We start from the raw sequence: 25270 nt of genomic DNA on the forward strand, positions 1-25270 counted from the left end.
ATATATGACCCTGGGCAAGTCATTTAAACCCCCATTGCTTACCCCTTACTGCTCTTTGGCCTTGGAACCAATATACACAGTATTGATTCTAAGATGGAAGGCCAGAGTTTTAAAAAAAATTGTTTACATAGATGTGTTCATATTGTTCTCCCCAATAGAATACAAATTTATTGAGGGCAAGCCCTCTTTGGGGCTTGCCTTTGTATCTCCAGTGCCTTCCATGCAACCATTGCCTTCTGTCTTAGAATCAATACTTAAGTATTTGTCCCAAAGCAAAAGGACAGGCAACTGGGGTTAAGTGACTTGCCCAGGGTCATATTGCCATGAAGTATCTGAGGCCTGATTTGAACTCAGAATGTTCCATCTCCAGACCTGGCTCTCACTAAGCCATCTGTCTGCTCCTGCACAAATGATATTTAATAAATACTTACTGAATGGACGAATGGGTTCAAGTCTTTTCTAATAATTGTATTATTTTCCTTTCCATGCTATGGAGAAGGGCTTAGGCTCACAATCAGGGCCATCCTGTGAAATGTGCCGCCATTTGCATTTGGCACAGACAACCTGGGAATACGAATGGCCTGGGTGTGTCTCCACCAATTCTAGCCTCGCTCAACTGAAATCTCTTCCCTCAAGATGCTGCCTGGAGAGAGTGCAAGCCCTTTTTTCAAATTCAATTTTCCCTTTTCTTGAAAGAGAATTTTATAATCTAGAACACTTCAAATGAGGGTGCTGTCCAGGGTGCCTGAGTGAGTGAGTGAGTGTCCATGAACATGGATGATCTTTGAGTTGTTTTTTTTTGTTTTTTGTTTTTTGCTATTAAAATTCTTTGCGCACCTCATAATGATGAAAAGAATAACTTGATCATGACCATTATTTTGGTCATTGGTTACCAGCCTGCGCTTACCATAAGGCATCCAGGACCAGCCCTGAGAACCAACCAGCAATACTGAGTCACGGCTTTTTAGAAAATCAAGTCTTGTCCCCAAGACGATCACATTACCTCGGCTGACGTAAAAAGCACGAGTCTGGGCAGCCCGGAAAGTCCTCTCTCCTTAATCTCAGGACAGTATTTATACCGAGCTAAGTTCATGGCGTACATATTGGACACAGAACCACCTGTTAAAACAAAGGGAGAAGCATCTTTGAAGCCCTTTCGCCAATGTCCAGCCCTTCTTAGCTGCAGGTATCGTTTCCAACACCTTGGAAATAACTTCATGAAAAAGCACTTATGAGGATGGAAGCCCAGATCCCGAGGGACCTGGCAGGGACCTGGGCTTCACCCGATCTTCATTTCAGGTCAACAACAAAAGGATCCAGGCCTTTGCTTCTCCCCAAGACCAGCCCCTCCAGGGTTCTAACCCATTTCTCAATAGGCTGTGAATTCAGGGAATGGTGGAGCCAACCACCTACCTCTTTCATTGCATTCATGCCCAGCCATATATTTTTATGTAGGGATAAATATATATATATATATATATATATACCTATATATATGTGGATAGACACTTTTATATATCTATATGCACACACATTTGGATATATATTTACATATATATATGTATACATATATATGTGACATAGATTCACAGCAGAATATCTACTTAAAAGAAACTCAGGAATTCTCTCTGACAATATAAATTGACATCCATTAGCCCCAGAGAATGGCCTGGGTCACTCCGAGGGTAAAGAAAGTGATAAGACTCGGGCAGCCAATACGAGGTCAGATTTGAACTTGTGTCACTGTGCATAGAGGATTACTCTGGGAATCTGGAAGGGCTCATTTAAAGACCCTCCTCCGATGCACGTTATCTGAGCAGACCCAGGAATCTCTCTAAGACTCTAAATTGTACGAGGTTGGCCAAACAGGCAAGTTTGTCAGTTTGTTTGCCAATCTGGATAAGGAAGCTTCCATACAAGTTGTTTCTCCTACCAATGAAGTCCAGGACCCAGACCAATTATTTACACACACACACACACACACACACACACATACTCATGAATACATAAAAAATATCTATTATTTTGTCAGTATGGAAAGCTTCCAGAAAAGTAACTCCCACCACTTTATAATAATAATAATAATAACAACAACCAGTATTCTAGAGGGTCTACTATGTTCCAGGCATTATACCAAGCACTTTACAAACATTATCTCATTTAATCCTCACAATAAGGTAGGTGCTAGTATTATCCCCATTTTACAGATGAGGAACTTTAGGTAAACAAAGTTCAGGTGACTTACCTGAGTGACACAGCTCTTAAGAATCTGAGACCAGCTTTGAATTCAGACTTCCTAGCTGGAAATCCAGCATTCTATCTAGTGCTTCTATTAGGTGCCTCATTTGTTAAGTGGTGATAATAATTCTCATTTTACCTTTCTTGTAGGGTTGTTGAGGTATCCAAGTGGTGACAAGTTAAGTCACTTGCCCAGGGCACACCACTGTCTAGTAAGTGTTTGAGGCCAGATTTACACTCAAACTTAGCCAAAAGGCTGAGAAGTGATTTTGAGGCTAAATTTGAATTCAGGTCTTTCAGACTCTGGACATAGTGCTCCGAGACACTAAAATGCCTCAGATTACAACCCTTCTTTTCTTAGGGATTGTCTCCAGTTCAGAGAATTCATGTCACTTGCTTAGAGTCACACAATGTATCAGCGGTAGAATTCCAATCCCATGTCCAATCCATCCAAGCTTCTTCTCAGCCATATTTTAACTTCCTTCCCCAGCTCTCTTCCTTTGCTGATCACCCCTCTCCCTTCAACTCCACTTTACAAATGATTGATCCTAGAAAAGGTGTCACAATCTACATTCTACATCTCCACTCTTTTTTTTTTAACCTTTACCTTCCATATTAGAATCGATACTGAGTATTGATTCTAAGGTAGAAGAGCAGTAAGGGCTAGGCAATGGGGGTGAAGTGACTTGCCCAGGGTCACTCAGTTAGGATGTGTCTGAGGCCAGATTTGAACCTCATCTCTAGACCTGGCTCTCTATCTGCCCTGCTGCCTCACTGCCCCTATCTTCCACTCTTTACCTTGTAATTTTCCAAACCCAAATGCCCCCATCCCCTCCACATATGAGAATGAATTAGAATTCTTCTACAAATAGAATGAGACCCCGCAAGGGTAGACAGTTTTTCCCTCAGTAGCTGTCTCCTCAGCACTTAGCACGTTCCTGGGCACACTGTAAATGCTTAATAAGTGCGTTTTCATTCATGCGTCCATTCATAGGAAAATTAAAGATGGGAGACAGGACACCCACAACTATTGAGAAAACAGACTCGATTCCATTCCATGGGCTCCATGCATGAAAGCGCACACAGCTGTCAATTTCGGGAAAGCTACGAGATCAGTCTTTGCCAAAGAGCATCATTAGCATTCAGCGTTTTGCATCAGTGCCCAGTACACGAGATTTTGTTTTTAATATAAAAGATGGGAGTGACATCCTCTTAAAATGTCAGGAAAGGAAGGAGGAAGGCGCTAATTCTTCTTTCTTACCTGGGTTAAATATGCCATCCCCTTCTTTCCAGCCAATGAATTCAATCATCTTCTTCAGAACAGCTTCTTCCACTAACAGAAACACTGGGGACACCTCATAGGTATAACTAAACAGAGAAAAAGAGGCTTCAGTTCTAGGAGCGGAGTCTAATTGTCCCTCTGTGGTCCTCAGCCAGACACACAGACAGACAGACAGCCTTGGCGGCAGCGGCTTGAGCCACTCATTCAAGTACCAAGTTGCATGCCTGCTCTTCCAGCAGCAAATCCAGCTGGTCCTGAGCTGGTGGGATTGTCAGGAAGTTTCCCCACCAGGGTATGGAAATATATGAGCACAGACAGCATTATTCATAGGTAGATAAATACTAGTGGACAATCGAGCCAAAGAAGTTGTGGAAGCTGGAGTTATAGATTCTTTGAGATAGAAGAGAGGACGTTGGGATTCTGTATTTAGAAGCTTGAAAGTCTTCTGCTCTGTTCTCTGCCTCTAACCTCTACCTGGATCCTTTGGCAGAGGAGGGAACAGGAATACCTCTTTGGTCATTGGTCTTTGGTATTTGACTGGTAGACCAGTGACTATTCTGTTCTGTATAGACTTTGGATGTCAGTGAAATGGTTATTATTATTATTATTATTGTTATTGTTGTTGTTATTTTGCTATCTTTCCTTCAAAGGACTACCAGTCTTCTCATACTTGAGTGGACAGCTTTCATGAGTTTCTTTTTCCCATCAAAAACAAAACCAAATATACCACCTTGCTGGTAAATGCATGTTGGTGAGGGTTCAGCCACACTATCCCTCGAGTGATCTACACACAGTACATTACTGGACCCATTTTTAAAGAATTAGCAGCTTGTGAAAGGAGGGAAAGGACCACAGTCCTCAGAAGCTAACTAGTCAAATCCCTCTTTATGTGTACAGATGAGGAAAACCGAGTCTCAAGAAGGTCAAATGATTACAGACATAGAACTGGAATAGACCTCTAAGATCATCCAGTTCAACCCCTTCATTTTACAAATGAGGAAACAGAGGCCTTATGAAGTTAAACGACTAGCCCAAAGTATCACTGGCCATGTAAGAGGTGAGATTTGAACCCTAGAAGTACAGATTCAAATCCAGATCTAGAAATACAAGTCAATAAATTAAGTCATCAATAAAGCATACTTAAGATACATCATCTCAAAGATAACAAAAATCTGCCACCAATTTTGTACTATGGAAATTCTGATCCCAACATATTCAGAAACATATTCAGTGATGGTGGCAGTGGGTTGAGTCCATCCGCAATAAGTGATGCCTATGAAAAATGAAAAGTCATCTATGTTATGGACTTCATTTGTTTCGATCTGAATGTAGTTATTTGTCTAATGTATGTAGCTGTATTAGGTAAGAATCTTCTTGCTCCTTCTTTCTTATTTTGAGAGAGATCCTACAGCATATGACTAGCATGCTGTACTTTGAGTCAGGTTTAAATTCTGCTTCTAATTCTTACTAGCTGTATGGTGAGTCATTGGAAATCTTGTGCCTTTGAACTACATTTCCCAGGAGCCTGCTGACTTCCTGTTGTTACATGCTGATGTAGACAGGGGATAAATAGGGTGGTCTTCCATGGCTAGCTCTCTTTCCTTCCTGGGTGGGGACATTGGTGGAGAGGGCTGTTTGAACAGGTAAATTAGCCATGGGCTATAACAAAAGTGGTTTCTTTTATTACTTTTTTATTTTGTTACTTTTCTAGTAATTATTAATACATTTTATAAAATATAATATTTTAAGTTATCATATATTCATTTTAATTTTTACAATGGTCCTGGGCAAATCAGCTAACCTTCCTGGGTCTCAGTTTCCTCATCTGCAAAATGGGCATGGAGATATCCAAAGTTCCAACTTCCCAGGGCTGTTATGAGTTGCTAATGATATCATACATGTAAAATGTTTTGCAAAATTTTAAGTAGTATATAAATACCAGTGATTAGTATTGTATGTAGCCCCATCTTAGCCCCAAGTATAATTATGGGCATGAGGAGAGTAGATGATAGAAAATTCATCAGGGCTTTCCCACATCCCTTCACTCAGAGGAGCACCTAGAAGAGCTTCCAAAAAGGAGAACTAAGATCTCTGTTCAAATCCTAACATACAATACTAGCTGTGTACAATGGGCAAGTGACTTAATCTCTCTGTTCTTTCCTCGTGTATAAAATGGAGAGGGAGGGATAGGCTCCATGTGGCTTCTAGGGTCCCTTCTGTCTCCACAGCTATGACTTTATAAAGTTGCAAGGGAGTCATTGACCTATCCATGGAGGGAGTATCCATACTGTGAGTTTCCTTTTGGTGAAATCCTAGGTCCATACCCCAATTCACCCCTCTAAAAATGAAAATATGCCGGTCAGCCACTATTACTATTATTTAGAACAGAAATGGAATCAGACCACAGGTATTCAACAAAAGCCCCAACTAAATAATGTTAAGAAATCCATTCTTGCCACAAAATTCCAGTGGCAATGTGGATGCACTTACACACTTGGATTCAATGCCTCCGTGATGAACCGAGCCACTAAGGAATAGTAATCGATGCCAGCATACAGCTGATTGAAGAATCTTGGGTGATCTGTTGATTGGAAAAACAAGTCATTCTTAATTCAGGCATGATAAAAGGAAGAAAGAACCTTTGAAGTCCTTTCTCACTGCCCCCTTTCCAGAAGAGGCAGATGGCCCCAAGGCAATCAGGCAACTTCCACTTATTTCTGGAGAGAGGATCCATCTCCCTCCCTTTTTGAGTTTTGTTTGCTTTTCTCCAGGAGAAACTTCCCTTTGGATTTTTGCTTGCCCAAATGTCGGAAGCTTCTACCTCAACTGGAGAAACTCACTGTCAGCATTAACCCTATATTTTAATCTTACTGGCATCCACCCACAAGATGATCCTGCAGGGTTCTGTGGGGAACAAGCAAGGAGGAGCTGCTCCCGTATCCTACAAATCTTTGTTCATTAGAAAGGCAGGCTGGTCGAGTGCAATAACTATTGGTCCTGTGGACAGGTGAGCAGTTGTTGTTCTTTAGTCCTTCAGACATGTCGAACGCTTTGCCGTAATCTCTGTAGAGGGTTCTGTAAATCTTTAAGCAGTCTAGAAAATGCCAGCTTTTAAAATTATTGCAGCAAATAGTAGAAAGAACATTGGCCTTGGCATGAGGAGAATCCTAGAAACTCAGAGCTAGAAGGACTCTCCAAACCCATCTGGTCTCTACAGCCAGTCCAAAATCTTTTGCTCTTGTGGTTCAGTCACTTTTCAGTCATGTCAGACTTTGTGACCCCATTTGGGGTTTTCTTGGCAAACACACTGGAGTGGTTTGCCATTTCCTTCTCAAGTACATTTGATGGATAAGGAAACTGAGGCCAGGAGAGTTAAGTGGCTTGTCTAGGGTCACATAGCTAGTGTCTAAAGTCACAACTGAACTTGGGTCTCCCTTGACTCCAGACTTAGTGCTCTATTCACTGTGCTATTTGGTTGCCCTAGACAGACAAGACCTAGGTTTTGACCAGGAGGAAGTCATGGCTTCTCTGAACCTCAGCTTTCCTATCTGTTAAATGGGGAAAATAATATTGTAGTAATTAGTTCTCAAGACTGTTATGATAATGAAGTAAGGTCATTTTTATAATGATCATAGATTTAGATCTAGAAGAGATCCTAGAGGCCATTGAGTCCAATCACCGAATTTTATAGATGAGGAAACTGAGGCAGAGGTTAAGTGACACAAACTAGTATCTGAGGCAAGATTTGCACCCAGGATTTTGCAAAACATAAAGTCCTAAATGTCAGTTACCATTAATTATAATTCTTCATAAATTGCTCCTAGCCATGTCCAGATGCCATTAGTTAATTAGGGGAAGCATTTTCCCATGCCTTCTTCTAATAGTCTATTTCTTTTTTGGTTGTCTTTTTTTATTGGATGCCTCGTTTTGATGGCATAACCTGTAATAGTGGGATGCTCGCAGAAATGAGCATCTAAAATTTAAGCTCTGAGCTTAATTTAGCTCTAAGCTAAAATTTAAGAACTGAGCCACAAATTGTTCTTTACCATTCTGTGCTTCCATATGAAACAGAATGCCCCGTGAATGGGTTCATTAACAGTAAATGTTAGTCAGTAGTAACATCATTATTATTATTATTATGTGTTATTCTTGACTAATGACCCTTATATTTTTCAAAGTAGACCATCAAACTGATAATATCAATTTTCAGCTTTCTTATCTATTAAATGGGGAAAATAATATTGCAGTAATTATTTCTCAAGACTGTTATGAGAATGAAGTAAAGTCATTCATATAATGATCATAGATTTAGATCTGGAAAGGATCCTAGGGGCCAGCAAGTCCAATAACCTAATTTTATAGATGAGGAAACTGAGGCAGAGGATAATAAGCATTTATTAAGCACCTATCTGCTTGCTATAGACAAACAAGAGCCATGGCCCTCAAAGCCAGAAATAAGGTATGCCTCTCTTACTGAAGACCATTAGAACGCTGATGATGTCAGCCATTAACCTTTCAAAAGCAAAAGCAGAAATAAGGGTCAGAGGACCACATCTGGGCTACTGAGTTCTGTCCTGGGTGCCATATTATAGAAAGGAGGCTGATTGGCTAGAAATGACCTACAAGGTAGCCATGACTGCGAAGAGACTTCAAACACATCCCATGATGAAGACTGGCCTGCTGGTCCAACCCATACCAATACCATGTGACCTCTGGGACTTCCATGTTGTCTCCACCACCAGACTGGGAGTTCCTTGGCAGCAAGTACTGTCTTTACCTTTCTTTGTATCCCCAGAACTTCATAGGTGCTTAATAAACATTTGTTGACCAACTGGTTGACATTAGAATGGAAGAAAGAGAGAATGTCAGCTTTTGGAGGGCAGAGACATTCATTTATGTCTTGGTATCCTCAGGTCCATGCATGGAACGGTGCACGTGAGTTAAAAAGTTAAGTTAATAAGCATTTATTTAGTGCTAACTGAGTACAAGGCACTGAGCTAAGTACTTAATAAACATTTCTTGATTGATTTCTTGATTGACTTAAGGGAGAAAAATGTAAATTGTTTTAGTAGAATCAATCAAAAAGTATTTATTCATTGCTTACTCTGTATCAGGTGCCATGCTTAGCCCTAGGGATAAAAATAAGAAGAAATGAACAATCCCAAGGAAGGAGATTCTTCCCTTGTGTCTTTGCTTTCCACTTTACATATGGTGGCTACTTAAGAAAGTCTGTTGGTTGAATTGAGTATGTAAAGGAATTTCCAATGAAAGGAAGACTAGTTTGTTTCTGTGCCTTTCTAGAAGGGCACTAAGTACTGTACTAAGTACTAAGACTAGGAGTGAGGATATTGAGTGAAAGGGGAGAAGGTATAGAGGAGTTATAGTTCAAAGAAATGGGATAATTAAAGGGTTGCAAAAATGACCTGGGCTGCTCCTTGATTCTCCTGTCATGGAGGTGGTCAAGCTGACTGCTTAGAAAGGAAATTCATATACTGACTGGGCCTTGAATTCAATAATAGCCTCATAGGTTTGTCCAACACTGGAATTTCTCAGGGTCTAAGAGTCAATCTCCCATCCCAACAATCTCACTGGTTTTCTTAAAACATCACAAATTTAGGGCAGAAATATATATATATTTTTAAGCCCTTACCTTCCATCTTAGAAACAATACTGTTTATTGGTTCTAGGGCAGAAGAATGGTAAGAACTGGGAAATGGGGATTAAATGACTTGCCCAAGGTCACACAACTAGGAAGTGTCTGTGGTTAGATTTGAACCCAGGACCTCCCATCTCTGGTCCTGAAGTTCAATCTACTGATCTACCTAGCTGCCCCCTAGATATGAACATTTTAAGTCAGAGACAAACTAGTACATCCCTCACAGAAAAGTAAAACACAGAGAGATGAGGTGACTTATCCAAAGTCACACAGTTAGATAATGACAGAGACAGAATTTAAGCCCAGTTCCTCTAATTTCCAATCTAGTGTTCTACATTGCCTCTTATAATATTATTGAGACCCTTGATTTTATAGCCTATGAATGAATATTCATACCCATTCCTTACTTTTGATTTCATGTGTAATTATGGGACATTAAAGAAAAAAACTATCATCTCCCCATTTCTAAATTTTCATTCAAGGGGAATCATTTCCACAAGTGGCTTCCCATTACATTAATATTGTCTCCATTAGACTTTCTTCCTTGAAACCAGCTCCCCCCCCAATAAAAAATGATAACTAAAACCAAAAGTGACTGAAAATAGGACATGACAATTTCTTCCTCTAATCCACCAATGGAATCTGAGCATGGATAGGAGCCATGATTGCACAAAGAATTTTTGGAGTTCTCCATGTTAATTTATGAGTGATTTCCATAGCAACAGCATGGAACAAGTCCAGTAAACTAAGAATCCCTGACATTAAATGTCATTCCACCCCTTCTGACATAGACCATAATAATAAGATATGTATCTCTGCTTCCGAAATGCTAACGGGGCTTTTGATAAATACACCAGCCTCTCCCAAGGGGATACAATCCAATTATTTTTAGCTGTAATTTGATTAGATTCTTTCCTCTAAATTTAATTCAGTGTCAGAATTCACATGGCATCAAGCTAGGTTGGTCCTAAGCGATGGATTAGCTCTTTATTGCATTTAAAAATCTGTGTCTCATTCTTATGTGATTTTTTTTTGTCCCTCCTGGAATCTGGGCACTGGGTTCTTTGATGTTAGCAGTCAATTAAGAAAAAAGCACTTTATCACATGCCTAATATCTCCTTTATTTAATCCACATAAGATTAGAAGATCAACAAATTAACCCACAAAATTTTTAAGTACCTACTATGTGCTAGACACTGTGCCAGATGCTAGAGATACATACAAGTACAAAAAAAATACAAAAAAAATTCAAATGAATATATATGTGTATATAGATATACATATATACACTCATATACACATATATGAGTACATGTGTGTATAATAAAGTGAATAAATACAAACACATACAAAGAGAACAAATGTAAGGTGGTTTGGGAAGAGAGGGAAGATGAGAGAATCAGGAAAGGTTTCATGCCATAGATAGTGCTCAATCTGTGACTTACATACAAGGTCTTCAAAGAGGAATTCCCCAAAGGGAAAAGGAGGGAAGGAGGGAGCACACTCCAGGCAAGTACAGGGAGGAGGGATAGAATGATATTTGTGAGGAATACAGAGAAGACCAATTCAGCTAGACTGTGGAGTACAGGGGGAGTAGTAATGTCCAGTTAGGATGGAAAGGTAGATAGAGGACAGGTTTCGAAGAGCTTCAAAAACTAAAGGGGGGAATTGTAGGTTATTCTAGGGAACAATGGGAACCATTTGAATTTATCGAGTTGATGAGTGACTTGGTCAGAGCTGCACTTGAGGAAAATAATCTTGGCTGCTGTTTGTAGGATGGGACTTGAGTGGGGAGAGGCTTGAGGACAGAAATCAGCTGGGAAGCAATTATAATAATCCAAAGAAGAGCTGATAAGGGCTGGAACTAAAGTGGAAAGTCTAGGAGAGGAGAGAGGAGAGCTTGAATTTGAGACATATTATAGAGTTAGAAATGGCAAGATTTGGCAACTAATTGGATATATGGGGTGAGGGAGCATGAAGAGTTGAACATAATTCCAAGGTCTTGAACTTGGGGGTCTGAAAGCATTGTAGGGCCTTGTATGGAAATAGAGGAGTTTGGAAGAGGAGAGAGTGTTTTGGGAAAGATAATGAAATTAAGTTTTGGACATATTAAGTTTAAAATGTCTTTAAGATATCCAGTTCAAAATATCCAATGATTCCCCAAAGGGAATAAAGCTCAAGGAAAAGCATGAGGCATGATGTGGGGGTCATCACAGTTTAGTACACAGGAGCTTATGAGGTTACTAAAAGAAGGAATGTAGAGAAGAGAAGAAGGCAGAGGACAGGACCTTGGGGAACACTGGCAGTGCAAAGGAGTGATATGGATAATGAATTAGCAAAGGAGACAGACAGGAGATCCAGCAGTTATAGAGAGTATTAGGGAGCATTAAGTAGGGGTCAAGTGGTCAACAGAGTCACTATTCTTAGATTTTGAGCTAGAAGGAAATTATTACAATCCAGTCTAATCCCTTCATTTTGTTAGTAAAGAATGTGAGATTTGAAGTAGGTAACTGACTTGTCCCAGGTCACACAGGTAGCAGAGCTGAAGTTTGAATTCAGGCTCTCTAGCTACAAAATCAATGTTGTTGTTTCCATTGGATCATTTTGTTGTTGTTCAGTCACTTTTCATTCATGTCCAATTCTTCATGGCCTCATCTGAGGTTTTCTTGGCAAAGACACTGGAGTGGTTTGTCATTTCCCTCTCCAGCTCATTTTACAAATTAGGAAACTGAGGCCAACAGGGTTGACTTGCCCAGCATCACACAACTAGGAAGTGTCTGAGGCTGGATTTGAACTTATGAAGACAAGTCTTCCTGATTCCAAGTCCAGCACTCTATCTACTGTGCCACCTAGCTGCCCTCTTCATTGGACCACAATGTTTCTTCTCTTCCATGTCTTACCATCAATGCGCCAAAACATTCTGGGTATTTCTACTTCTTCCATCTTGCTAAAGGTCTTCGTGCTCCTACCAGATCTTTTTTTTTTTTAATTTTTAAAACCCTTACCTTCCATCTTGGAGTCAATACTGTGTATTGGCTCCAAGGCAGAAGAGTGGTAAGGGCTAGACAATGGGGGTCAAGTGACTTGCCCAGGGTCACACAGCTGGGAAGTGTCAGAGGCCAGATTTGAACCTAGGACCTCTCGTCTCTAGGCCTGGTTCTCAATCCATTGAGCTACCCAGCTGCCCCCAGATCTTATTTTTTTTTAATTCAGATATGAGATGTCAGTCAAAGGTATAACCAAATAACTCATAAGGGTACTTTAAAGAAGCAGACTCTTACTAACATTCATGAGGACTTTAGAGGGCCATCATGTAGGATTTTCAGTTCTTTCTAAAAATTCACATGACCAACATGGGAACCCAAATTACATGGCAGATTTAAGCTGCTTACTTCTGAATATACAGCTAGAATAGGGAGGCAAAAGCTGTCACTGTAAATACTCTTTTAATGGGGACATTAGAAAAAGCTGGGCACTGTAAAACTACCGACCATTTCCATCCATAGCCAGCCAATCAACTATTTTGCTGTCAACACTGGTTTTTTGGCTTCACAGCAGATTTCTGCAAAAATCAATTGGTTTGGTCACAGAGTCAACTTTGTTCAATCATCAAAAAACTAAAATAAAAAACCAGCCCAAAGTTCGACACCCCTGAAAACAACAGATCCACTCTTTGTTTTCATTTCCATCTTTTTCATCCCATAAAACTAGTTATAATCTCTTTTTCTAATAGATAACCCATTTCTAAGCGAATATGTTTCCTTGTCACTGAGCTAGAGGTCATGAGACAAATTAAGAGCCTTACTGGTTTTGACGCTATATCGGATGACATCCTGGCAAAGTTTCAAGAGTCTCTGATGTGGTTCCCCCGTGTCCCTCATCTCCAGATCAAGCAGTTTCTTCAGCTGCTCCGGAGGCTGCCATTCACAAACCTAGAGATGGAAGGGGGATGTGGGGATGCATGCTATAAATACTGCATGAGGTCAAGAGCAAGCAGAGGAAATCAAACAGTGGGTGACATGGAAATCACATCCAGCCAGGCAGAGGGAAATCAAAAATGACTGGAAAAAATGTGTTACAATTCGCCAGCAGCCGGCTTGCTTGGCAGGACCTACAGATACTAGACTGGTCACTGCTCATGGGGACATTTTAACAACCCACAGTCAAGCAAAAGAGTTGAAACTTAGTTATCCCCTATTTGACTGCCTAATGATAGATCTATCCTCTATGGCTAGTCAATGAAAGAAAATAAAACCACCCACCCACCCACCCACCCAAAAGAGCTCTCAATCCAACAAGAAAATGGCAACGAGGAGGAGGAAATGCATTGTAAGGTCCTGATACCAGCTCCTTCCATTCCTCAAACTCACAATGCTGCCTCTCACTTCTGTTCATTCAGAAAGGCCATCATTTATGCAAAGAATTGCTCCCTCCTCACCCCAACCTTTAAGAATTGATCTCTTCTTTCAATGATCAGCTCATTTCTACTGTTAATTAAGTCTTCCCTGGTCCTGCCTCCCCTCTCAATAATACAAGAAAGTTGGACTCTTCTTTAGGGAGAGTAGGCAGTTAAAGAAGAGGCTGATAAAAATGTATTTTCCTAGAGTTTTATAAATCTAAAGAAAAGGGCTGTAATCTAAAGAAAAACAAGGACAGAAAAAGATATCTAAAAGTCTATGATAATTTAAATATGATACCCACCAAGATGGGTACCACAGGAAGAAACTACAATGGCAGAAGAAAAACAATAGCATGCCTGCCAAAGAACTCAGAGAAGAAAAAAATACAAAACAAAAAAGCGAAAGGGGGAAGGAAGCCAGGGATAAAACTCATTGTACAAAACATGGGTAATGGAAGAGTAGATGAGAAAAACAATTTATCTCATTGAGAATAGGCCAGAAAATGGCCTTATGAAAGAGTAAGCCTTATTTTTAAAAAAAGAACAGCATAGATAAAATGGGTATAGAGTAGCACCATATATTAAGAATATATATATATAACCACATAAAGAAATGCAGGGACCAGATATGGGATGTTCAAGTGAAGTTCAATGGAGACTAAAGTGAGATTACCATGAGAGTATATGTACAATAGATGATCTAGACAGAATGGAAATAGAGAACAAGTTAAGGAAAGAGATCACAAATCTGGAAAGGGGAAGGAAGGAGAAGAAGGATGTATGAAGCATATACTATGTGTCAGGCACTGTGCTCAACACAAATATTATCTCATTTGCCTGCCACGGAGGAATGAGAAGGATCTCAATTTTCCTGACATCTATTGGAGACTGTCTCCATATAAAGCACAGCAGCTAATGATTTCTTGATTTGCCTTAATGATAATTTCACCCTTCAAAAGATGAAGGAACTAAGAGGCAAAGTGAATTCTGAGAACAATTCTCACCAACAAGAAGATTCATTTGCTTGAAGTAAATGATGGGAACCTTCAGGAGAAGTAATCATTGCATCTTAGAATTTATAATCCAGAAAAAGAGGAAATATCTACTGTAAACTCTTGATTTGTAGAAAGTAAAATTCAAAGCATCCAGTAAAAGGGTAGGTAGAATCCTACAATTTAAGATTCTATAGAGGAAGTAATCTCGGGAATAATGGGAAGTTCTGACAAATGAAATTCTGTAAAGATACAAAGAGAAACAGGCAATAAAAGGAAGAAGAGTTGCCTAAAGAGATTGGTGTGGATGCACAGGGAACTCTCTTAAGACATATACAAAGACTTGAAAAGAAGAAAAGACAATGTTGGTTGGATACAAAATAAAATCCAGGGAGTCCTAATGTTAACATTGAGCCAAAACTGGTAAGAATAGCTAAGAGCAGTGAAAAGGATTTTGTTAGCTATAATAAGAAAAAGAGATGATCGTGCAGGGGGATGAGTCATATTTAGAGTACATAGGATGGTAACAAATAACAAAGAGCAGGTGGTGATGCTAAAACCCTATTTTGTTTCTATTTTCTCAGTGAAGTAAAATGAAAGATCTTTGGTCAGGAAAGGTTATATAGCAAAAAAAGGCTAATAGAAGATTGATACCCAAGATCAATAGGGAGAGAGGAAGGGAGCAATAAGATTCCCTGGATGAGTTCTAATAATATGACTTAGATGTTAAATTGGAAGAAGGTCTTTCTGTATGCTGACATTTTAAAACAATTACTTGGATAAAGACATAGCATGCTTAGTGAATTTTTAAATGACTTAGAGGTAGGAGAGATGGCTAATATATTAGATGAGAACCAAGAGCCCAAAATAACTCCAAAGTAACTCTACAGATTTGACCATTTGGGGCAAATATAATAAGAAATTATTTTACTACTATTAAATTCCAAGTCTTAATAAACTTGGGTTCAAAAAATTAACTTTACAAATACAAGATAGGAAAGATGTATCTAGAAGGAAAAAAAGATCTTGGATTATAGTGGTCTGCAAGCTCAGTAAGAGTCAACTTTGTGAGAAATGGCAGCCAAAAAAATTAATGAAATGTTCAACTGTCCTGTGATTTCCAGGATCCAGAAAAATGGAGGTGATAGTAATCCTGCTTTGCCCTGGTCTAAATGCATTGGGAATGTAGCTTTTTTCTTCTGGGTGTCACATTTTAAGGAGGATACAAATGAGCTGGAGGGCAAAATAGGATTAAGAAGGGCCTCAAGATCATGTCTCACATGGGTCCTTTGAAGGAACTTGGGATGTGTAGCCTGGAGCTGAGAAGAGAGGGAGGAAACATGAGAGCTGCCTTGTAGTATTTGAAGAGCTGTTATGGGAAATGGATAGACTTATCCTAGGGTCCATTGGGCAGAACTAGGAACAATGGGAGGAAGTTACAAATATATTGGCAGAGGTAGGCTTGAGATGAGAAAAAAATATCTAACAGCCAGAACTCTCCAAAAATGAAATCAGTTTCTAAGAAAGTAGTACGTTTTTCCTCCTTGGAGGTTTGCAATCCTAAACTGAATGATCATTTGCTCAGGGTGCAGCAAAGGCATGGGTATGGGACTAGATGATCTCTGAGGCTTTTCCAGCTCTGAAATTAATTACCTTCTCTTTCACATCAGGAGCTTTGAGGATCACTTCTTCCATGATTAGTCGACAAGCCTCTTCCACAAATTTTTCTCCCGCTTTTGGATCTGTGGTGGGGCCATTAAGTATGATGCCATCTACTAAGATGACATTCTTCTTGTTTTGGATCATTTCCTGTTGTTCAGGGTCACCTGGGAAGGAAGGAAGGAAGGAAGGAAGGAAGGAAGGAAGGAAGGAAGGAAGGAAGGAAGGAAGGAAGGAAGGAAGGAAGGAAGGAAGGAAGGAAGGAAGAAAGGAAGAAAGAAAGAAGGAAAGGAAGGAAGAAAGGAAGAAAGGAAGAAAGGAAGAAAGGAAGAAAGGAAGAAAGGAAGAAAGGAAGAAAGGAAGAAAGAAAGAAAGAAAGAAAGAAAGAAAGAAAGAAAGAAAGAAAGAAAGAAAGAAAGAAAGAAAGAAAGAAAGAAAGAAAGAAAGAAGGAAGGAAGGAAGGAAGGAAGGAAGGAAGGAAGGAAGGAAGGAAGGAAGGAAGGAAGGAAGGAAGGAAGGAAGGAAGGAAGGAAGGAAGGAAGGAAGGAAGGAAGGAAGGAAGGAAGGAAGGAAGGAAGGAAGGAAAGAAAGAAAGAAAGAAAGAAAGAAAGAAAGAAAGAAAGAAAGAAAGAAAGAAAGAAAGAAAGAAAGAAAGAAAGAAAGAAAGAAAGAAAGAAAGAAAGAAAGAAAGAAAGAAAGAAAGAAAGAAAGAAAGAAAGAAAGAAAGAAAGAAAGAAAGAAAGAAAGAAAGAAAGTTATTTATGGTGCATTTTCTTGTATTGACCACCATTCATAATGAATACTACTAGAGAAATTTTTCCATTCATTCCTGCTCTCCCCCTCCACCCCCACTCTCACCTCATTCCCACTGATGGGTGAAGCTCTATGAAAATGAAACACAAGCTTTCATTCTGGTATTAAAGAAAAGGCTTAATATGTGATTGGCTCTGAGAACTGGAGGAAAGAGCAGTGGGCGCCTGAAAATCCTGAGAGCAATTCCAGGAAGATAAGAAGAAATGGATTTAGGAAAGGGAGACACAGAGAGGAGATAAACTTCAGCCACTTAGATATTTTGCCTAGAGCTACCTCTGCTATTTCACCTCAGAGATCACCTCCTAACACAAAGGATGGGACAGTTCTATAAAAGGAAGTGCCCCAAATTCAGTAGATGAGCAAAAACCCTGAGAGGCAGTATAGCAAAGTGAACAGAGTATTAGACTTGGAATAAGGAGAACCTGAGATCAATTCTAGCCTCAAGTATTTACTGGCTGGGTGACTCTGGGCTAGTCATTTAACCTCATTCCTGCTTTGTATTTCAATCATATAAATAGATTAATATTTCATTTGCCTTGGCAGGCCATAAATTCCTGAGGAGTAGAGACTCTGTATGTTGATAAGAGTTTGTTGAATGCAATCAAACTGCTAAATTGAATTTCCTATTGCTAAATAATGCCACTTTCTAAGAGATATATAACCTTGGTCCATGTTCTAAAGGATAGACTCATTCCATTGTGCCTTTGAGGTCAGGGATTATTTTTACCTTCCTTTGGCTCTCCACCACCTGATACTATGCCTCATATGTAGGAGGTGCTTAATAAGTGCTTGATGGCGGTATTGTTCCAATGTCCCAGAGAATGTTCACCTTGGAGACTGATTTGGATTTTGCCCACAAATAAAAGAATCTGAGTACAGATATTTGGGCTCTTCTTGTAGTAGAGAAAGACATTCCCCCAAGGAATATGCGTTCTCTTTCCTGATTATGCTCTCTTATTTCATTTTCTTAAGACAGACCAGAGGATCAGAATTAGAAAGGGGACCTTGAGAGTTCATCTGATAACAGCTATGCCAGGTAGGCAAATATCTCAAGTGAAGCCAACCATGATGGGCTGATTCCTTCCTTGAATGCCTGAACCATATGTATACATGTATATTTATCAAGAGCATATGCACACACAGCATCCTTTCAGCCCCTGACAGTGATGTTGTCAGTGCTGCTGTGGAGTCGCTAGTCACAGGAGACCAGGATGTACAAGGAATCACTTTGGAAGGTCAGCTCGTTGGCACTAGAGGGTGTGGACAGGCTGTTGCCTATCAACAAGCAAGACTTACACAGACCACCTGCCATGGGCTCCATCCAAGAGATGCAGGTTAGAAAGAAGGGATTGCCCCATTGCGGGATGATGACCCAAGGACCACACGCAGGCTTCATGGGACCTTCAAAACATCCAGAGGTCCATGGGAAAGGTCAGCATGTCAGATGGACTCTTTGGGCCATATACGGGAAAATGAGGCCAAGTGGGATGCAGGACTGGTGGACCTGGATGGGGCTCAGTCTGTGTAAGCAGAGGAGATGCCCACATCAAGGAGAGCACAGATCCAACTCTACGGAGAAATGGGCAGCCCGCACACATATATCTTTTGGTCTATTTTTCCTTGACAGTACTGTTAAGTTTCCCACAACAGCGGCAGCAGTTCCTCTATTCTGTGCCCCTATCTTCCAAGGAATTAGGAGAGCTCAGTACATCTCCCTTTTATGCAACAACACCCCCTTTTACATACACACAAACACACGCGTGCGCACACACACACACAGGTCTTCACAGGCACATATACACTTGCCTTCTGCTCCTTGGACATACTCAATCATGCACCATTTTTAAGGGATCTACCCTTTTCCCTTTCATAAATCATTCTTGAGCCAAAGAGATCAATAGCAGAGAGCGGAACATCAGGACTCCTTCCACCTGACATCTGGAAAAGGCATTTAAAATGAGCCTCCATATTCCAGGCGCTGTCTCCCTCCTCCAGACCCACCCTCATTTTCCTGTTGAAAGGCTGTGGGTGAGGGCTGCGGAGGTGAGGCTAACAGCAACCTTCTTTGTTTTTAACCATTTCAAGTCTACCCTTTAAACCTTGCCAGGAAGCAACAAGAAACAGGGGGAGGAATGAGTAAAGACCAGGCAATTTTGCACAAATGGCTCCAGTTTTAGTGCAGTTATATATGAGAAGACCATCAATGGTGTCATCTAAATCAGAGATTAAGGATTATTGAATGGAGAGAAAATAGCCTGCAACAAAAATGATTCTGCCATTTAATTTGGAGATTGAATTAATATTTACCTAACAGGCTTTGTGCTGGTCCTATTCTTTTTTTATGACCTAGTTCTTCCTTATAATCACATACATTAATTTCATTGTGCAAAGTTAAATACTTGCCATCTAAGAAAATCATTTCCAATACCTTGCAAGTGCTTGATAAATGTTTGTAGAATGGAATAGAATAGAAAAAGAACAGAGAAGAGCAGATAAGAGAACAGAGCAGAGAAGAGATTTATTGATTGATTCTTTAAGAAAAAATCTAAATCTATTTTTAAAGTATTTCAAATATTTCCATTTTTCATATTAATACTATTAATATTATCAGCACTGAGGTTATAGAAATTGTGTAGACCAAACCAATGCCCATCTTGTCAAAGAAAAATGCCTGGATACAATACTCTGGCTTTCCCTCCCCCCTTCAGGAAAAAGAAAAGAATCTTATTGCTAGCATACTCAAATAGCATCCATGAGCAGATAAAAATGTCATGGGAAGATTTACCACTTTTTTGCAACTTGAGAAAGATGGAATCTTCTGCAAAGGATGTGGCTTGCATAAAAATGTGAAAGGTGAGTTATCAATGGCTCCCCAAAATGAATTCCTATCACCTCCTTTCATGCTAAAGCTAAATTAACTTTGGTTTTGAAATGATAGATTTACATTCATAAAGAGTCAAGTGCTACAGCATCCCTGGGGCTCAAATGGTAGAGGAAAGGCCCCCACACTTGAATAAGCTTCCCCCCAAAACTGTGGGGTTGCCTCCCCAAAAACAGGTCTATGTAGGCAAATATAGAAAGGAAAATTGCTGATTTTTTAGGGAATTTGGGTCAGATCCATATGCAATGCTGTCATTAAACACACACGCACTCATGCACACACACACACACACTATAGCTCCTTTGAGAAAAGTTAGTTTAATGAATGAGTACTGGGGTCACACAGTTTGACTCTGGGCAACTTCCTTCAGACTCAGTTTCTTCTTCTGTAAGTGGATTAGCATCTACATTACAGATTGACTGTGAGGACCAGATGAGATGATATAGATCAAGAAGTTTTCACATCTTAAAATCTGATGTAAATATTATTATGAAAAGCAATATGGCCCAGAGTCAGAAAGACCTGAGTTCAAATCCAGCCTCAGACACTTCCTAGCTGTATGATCCAGGGCAAGTCACTAACCTCTGCCTCAGCCTCCTCATCTATAAAATGAGCTGGAGAAAAAAATGACAAACGAGTCCAGGAATTTTGCCAAGAAAACTCCAAGTAGGGTCACAAAAGATTGAACCTGCTTGAAATGACTGAACAACAACAAATAGTATTGTAATTTATTTTTCCCCTGGTAACAGAATTTGGTATCAGAATTCACAGACAGCAGCAACCCCAAAGATCAGGCTGGAATGATAACATAATGAAGAAACTCCACACATCCTAATCCCACTTACATCTAGAAGAGCAAGAAAGTTGAGATGTTCACAATCTCCAAAGCATTGATTGCAGAAAGCTCCCAAGGCTTTTTCAGGACCTTCTAGACTCTAGAGGGTCAAGCAGGTAGGTCAGTAGTATTGAGCAGCATGTGAACTAAATCATACATTTACACAGTTGGGATTGATGCATAAACTTAATTGTTGATGGGTCTGGTGTGGTATATTACATCTTTTGCATCTACCGTCATGGGCAAGCCTTCCAGTGAGGTTGGAATGTTGTTTGTTATATATATTTCTTTTCTGAATTATGACTTACATAAGTTGACAAAAAACTATAGCAAATTGGTAATGGTTAATGACTAAATGAGGGAGAAAAACAGAGGCAAAATGGATCTTGGTCCCAGAGAGAATGGCAGAACCAAGGGAAATGGGGAGGGATAGCTGGGTGGGAGGAGAAAAAGAAAAGTTAGTGGAAGAGAATCTGAGAATAAGATAAGAACTTGTCCCCACTTACCTAGCCTTTAAAATTATTTGGGAGAAAAAAAAAACAAAGCAAAGGGGAGAAAAATTCAGTACATGTCAATCATAGACAACTTGAGTATTTCAAAAATCTTAGATTTCATCAATGGAGGGATTCTCTCTGTGGATGGAGGCAGCTAAACTGGGAGTCAAGAAGATGGGTTTGAATCTTGCCTCAGACATTACTAGATGTGTGACACTAAACAAGTAAACTAACCCCTCTGGGCCTTGGTTTCCTTAGTTGTAAAATGAAATAGTTGGCCTTAATCATCCCTAAGATCCCCTCCATCTTTGAATCCAGAATCCCATGACTGATAGCTCATGATCCCTACAACTTATAATCCTCAAAAGATGTGGCTGAAGAATTCATTCTCTTGCAGTCAGCCCCATGAGGGGCGAAAGCCCACTGGGTCCCAGAAGGTCCAATTCGAAAAGGATTTTCTTGGCCATCTAATCTAACCTAGACCTGAAAAAATATCCCTTTCAGAACCCAGTTGTCAAATGGCAATCCAGCCCTAATCTGAATCCAAAATCATTTAACTGGCTTTCCTCTAGCCAAGGTACAAAACACCAATAGTCCTGTAATCAAGGCTTTCCATATTGGTCACCCTTGCCAGAACTTGCATCCCATTGACATGGCCAAATGAGGAATCAGACCTGGGCTTCATTGGAGGTAGAGACTCCATTATGTCAATGGATCCATGGTCTCCTTGAAATCAGGACAGCCAGCAATGCCTAATGTGATCAGTCTAAATCTTCTCAGTTTAGATGTTTCCTATGTATGTCTTTCTATCAATTATCCATAGATGGCAGTTGGTTTTAATCATCAGAAAAATGTGATGTCTCTCAGAGGGACCCAGCTGATGAACTAGAAAGATAAAAAGGTAAAAGAACAAACCATAATATTGTATCAGAGAGGGGCTGCTCTCTCTACTATTACCGCTTGCTGAGAAGGAAGATGAAGACAATGACAGAGAGGAAGTTACTTCTCTATATTATCACTTGTTCTTGTTGGGTGGTGGAAAAGAAGATGAATCTTGTAAAGAGGAGAGTTGGAGAGGGTTTTGACAAACTTATAATAGTCACTGCCTTTTTCTTGAAAAGCATACTACTACTTCATCTGAAACATCATTAAGTCTGAATCTAAAAATGATGGATACTACAGCTGCTGTCATGGAGCAAACCCAACTAATCAGAGGAACAGTTTAAAAAGTGTAGCATCAGAGATTCAAGTAGAAGATATATTTCCACACTAAGATGTTGTACCCAGGGAAATATTTGTCCAGCACAGAATGGAGCAGCTCAACTAAGCAACTGAAGCATTTCTTTACAATATTCACAAGCAACATACTCATTAGAAGAACCTTTATAGATAGTTTCTGAGTCAGAAAGAAGATATCAAAGTCTACAGTTCCCAAATGGAGTGTTCTGGCCACATGCTTCATCTATACACTTACTTCACTATAATAGGACTCTAAGTGTGTACCCACTTTCCCCATGCATACACTGATGGAAGACTGGAATCTAGGTTTCTTGGTAGAATGAAGTATAATTGCATATGTTTGCTTTGCATTTTCAGTAAATGTTTTGGTTGAGGCTATTTGAGTTTTAGTGGTTAATTTGTTCATGTGAAATACTGAAGTGGGAGTTCCTCTCTACAGTATTGGTAAATAAAGTCACCCACAGGTATTACTTACTGCTAGAACCCTGGGAGTAGCTCCCTTTCTTCTAGGGAAATACTAACCTGCTAGTGTGGACACAGGTCAGGGGAAAACAAGCAAGAGAGAAAGAATGAGTAGCCCTGGGAAGGGTGGAAGAAAGAAGAGGACTACATAAGTAAATAATGAACCATGAACTGATACCTACAGCTTTCACAGGGGTAAGGAGTCTAGAATAAATAATTAAATCTAGAATTATAAATAACATGTCAGAAAGTAAGTGGACAATTGATTCGACTCTTTTAGTTGAAAATTCTCCTGCATTTGTCTCTACTCTTCTCAGACCTACAAGTAAAATGTTTCATAACTTGCTAATTTGTTCTATGCTCTCATCCCCAATATCTCAATTGCAAATTCAGAACCACTAATTATGCTTCTAGAAGAACTTTTCCCAGGGGCTCATTCCAGTATGGAGCTGATCCCAGATTCTTAAAAGCTATGCCAAGGAAATGCAAACTCCAATAGATTCTTCCAAGCCAGAACAATTTCAAGTACAGGACCAGTGAAAGATTGTCTGAGGACCAGATTGGCCAAGTCAAGAAGTCCATCACTAAGAGGCTTTTGTTGATTTCCACTGATATTAGTGACTATCCTAATAACTGTGTATTTGTTCTATAGATCTTGCATATGCTTATCTGTGGACATGGCATCTTCCATTTAGTAGCAGGAAATGACATGCTTATTTTTATATTAATGTTACTAATACCCAGGACAGTGCCTAGTATGGGATAGGCACTCATCAGGGCTCTCTGGTTAATTGATTGGCTGGATGGTGAATTTCTGAGCTATGCTAAGTCTCAAGGGGCATCCACTAAATTTTCTAGTAGAGATGTAGAAAGATGCAGGATAATGACACAGAAGATGGAGTGCTAGACTTGGAATTGGGAAGAAAGGGTTTCAAAAATCCCATCTCTGACATTAGGTGAGACATTTAATCTCTCTAAGCCTCTTTCCTTAACTGCAAAATAAGAATAATAATATCTAACACACCCACGTCATAGGGTTATTATGAAGCTCAAATCTGTTGTTTGTAAAGTGCTTTTAAAGTATGATATAAATATTAGTAGTTATTCATATTGTTATTGTATCACTCATATGCTCATAGTAATGAAAGCATAGACCTTTGAATTACTGAAATAATGCCACTTTTTTAGAGTGAACAATAAAATAGAAAAAATCTAGGATGATTAGCTTGGAGCAAGGATGAAGTCAGGGTTTCTGAAATAGTTTCATGGACCCCTTTGATGGTCTGGTGAACAGCCTATAGATCCCTTCTTAGAATCATATTTTAAAATTCATAAAATACTTAGGATTATAGGAGAATAATAATGATAACTTGCATTTACATAATCTTCTATGTACCAGGCCCTGAGCCAAGCATTTTACAAATATTATTGCTTTTGATCCTCACAACAACCCTAGGAGGTAGGTACTGTTATTATTCCCATTTTCTAGTGGAAAAGTGAGATAGACAGAGATTGAATGGCTTGTCTAGGGTCTCATAGCTAGAAAATGTCTGAGATCAGATTTGAACTCAGTCTCTCTGACATAAGCTTGGCACTCTATCAGTTGCACCACTTAGCTGCCCATATCCTGTTATACTGAAATACAATTATAAAAAATTTTTTTTAAGTTCATGAAACTCAGTCTAAGAATCCCTGTAGAGAGAACAATTATTGAAGGACTAGCACTTAGAGGGAGGATTATCCTTGTTCTGCTTGGCCCCAAAAGGTAGAAGCAAGAACAAAGGATAGAAGTTACAATGAGGCAAATTTAGGCTAGATGTGAAAAGATTTCCTAACAATTAGAGTTATCACAAAGTGAAACAGGCTTCCTTGACAGGTAGTTCCTCCTAGCTTGGAGCTCTTCAGGCAAAGTCTGGGAGGACACTTGTCAGGTATAGTATAGAAGCAAGTCCTGAATTTTTGTTGTTTTATTATTTCAGTCATGTCAAACTCTTTGTGACTCTATTTAGGATGAATGTGGTTGACTATTTCCTTTGCCAACTCATTTAAAAGAAAAGGAAACTGAAACCAATAGGGTTAAGTGACTTGCCCAAGATCACAAAGCTAGGAAGTATCTAAGGCCAGATTTGAATTCAGTCCTCCTTACTCCAGGTCCATTACTTATTCCTCTGCAGCACCTAGCTTCCCCTCAAGTCCTGTATAGATAAGAAACAGACTGAATTGCTACTCCTACCACTCCCAGGTTCTGAGCTCTCCTCTAGACATGAGATTTTATGAGTTGTCTACTCAGAAAAAAATTAGCTTTGATCTCAGATTGGGT

The 25270-nt window shown here is 39.6% G+C and overlaps 1 protein-coding gene across 2 annotated transcripts in view; it reads right to left on the reverse strand.

Moving 5' to 3' along the window:
- Nucleotides 1-25270, reverse strand: part of GADL1 (glutamate decarboxylase like 1) — a 216951-nt gene that overhangs the window by 160312 nt on the left and 31369 nt on the right. For both annotated transcript variants that reach the window (XM_007505216.2, XM_007505217.2), the window contains exons 2-6: nucleotides 16221-16393; nucleotides 12982-13108; nucleotides 6011-6101; nucleotides 3500-3606; nucleotides 1004-1119 (exon numbers count right to left, since the gene is read on the reverse strand). In XM_007505216.2, coding sequence (XP_007505278.2) covers nucleotides 1004-1119; nucleotides 3500-3606; nucleotides 6011-6101; nucleotides 12982-13108; nucleotides 16221-16393 — 614 coding nt within the window. The remainder of the gene's footprint in view (nucleotides 1-1003; nucleotides 1120-3499; nucleotides 3607-6010; nucleotides 6102-12981; nucleotides 13109-16220; nucleotides 16394-25270) is intronic.

The sequence above is a fragment of the Monodelphis domestica genome, chromosome 5 (assembly GCF_027887165.1).
Source record: "Monodelphis domestica isolate mMonDom1 chromosome 5, mMonDom1.pri, whole genome shotgun sequence".
NCBI lineage: Eukaryota > Metazoa > Chordata > Mammalia > Didelphimorphia > Didelphidae > Monodelphis > Monodelphis domestica.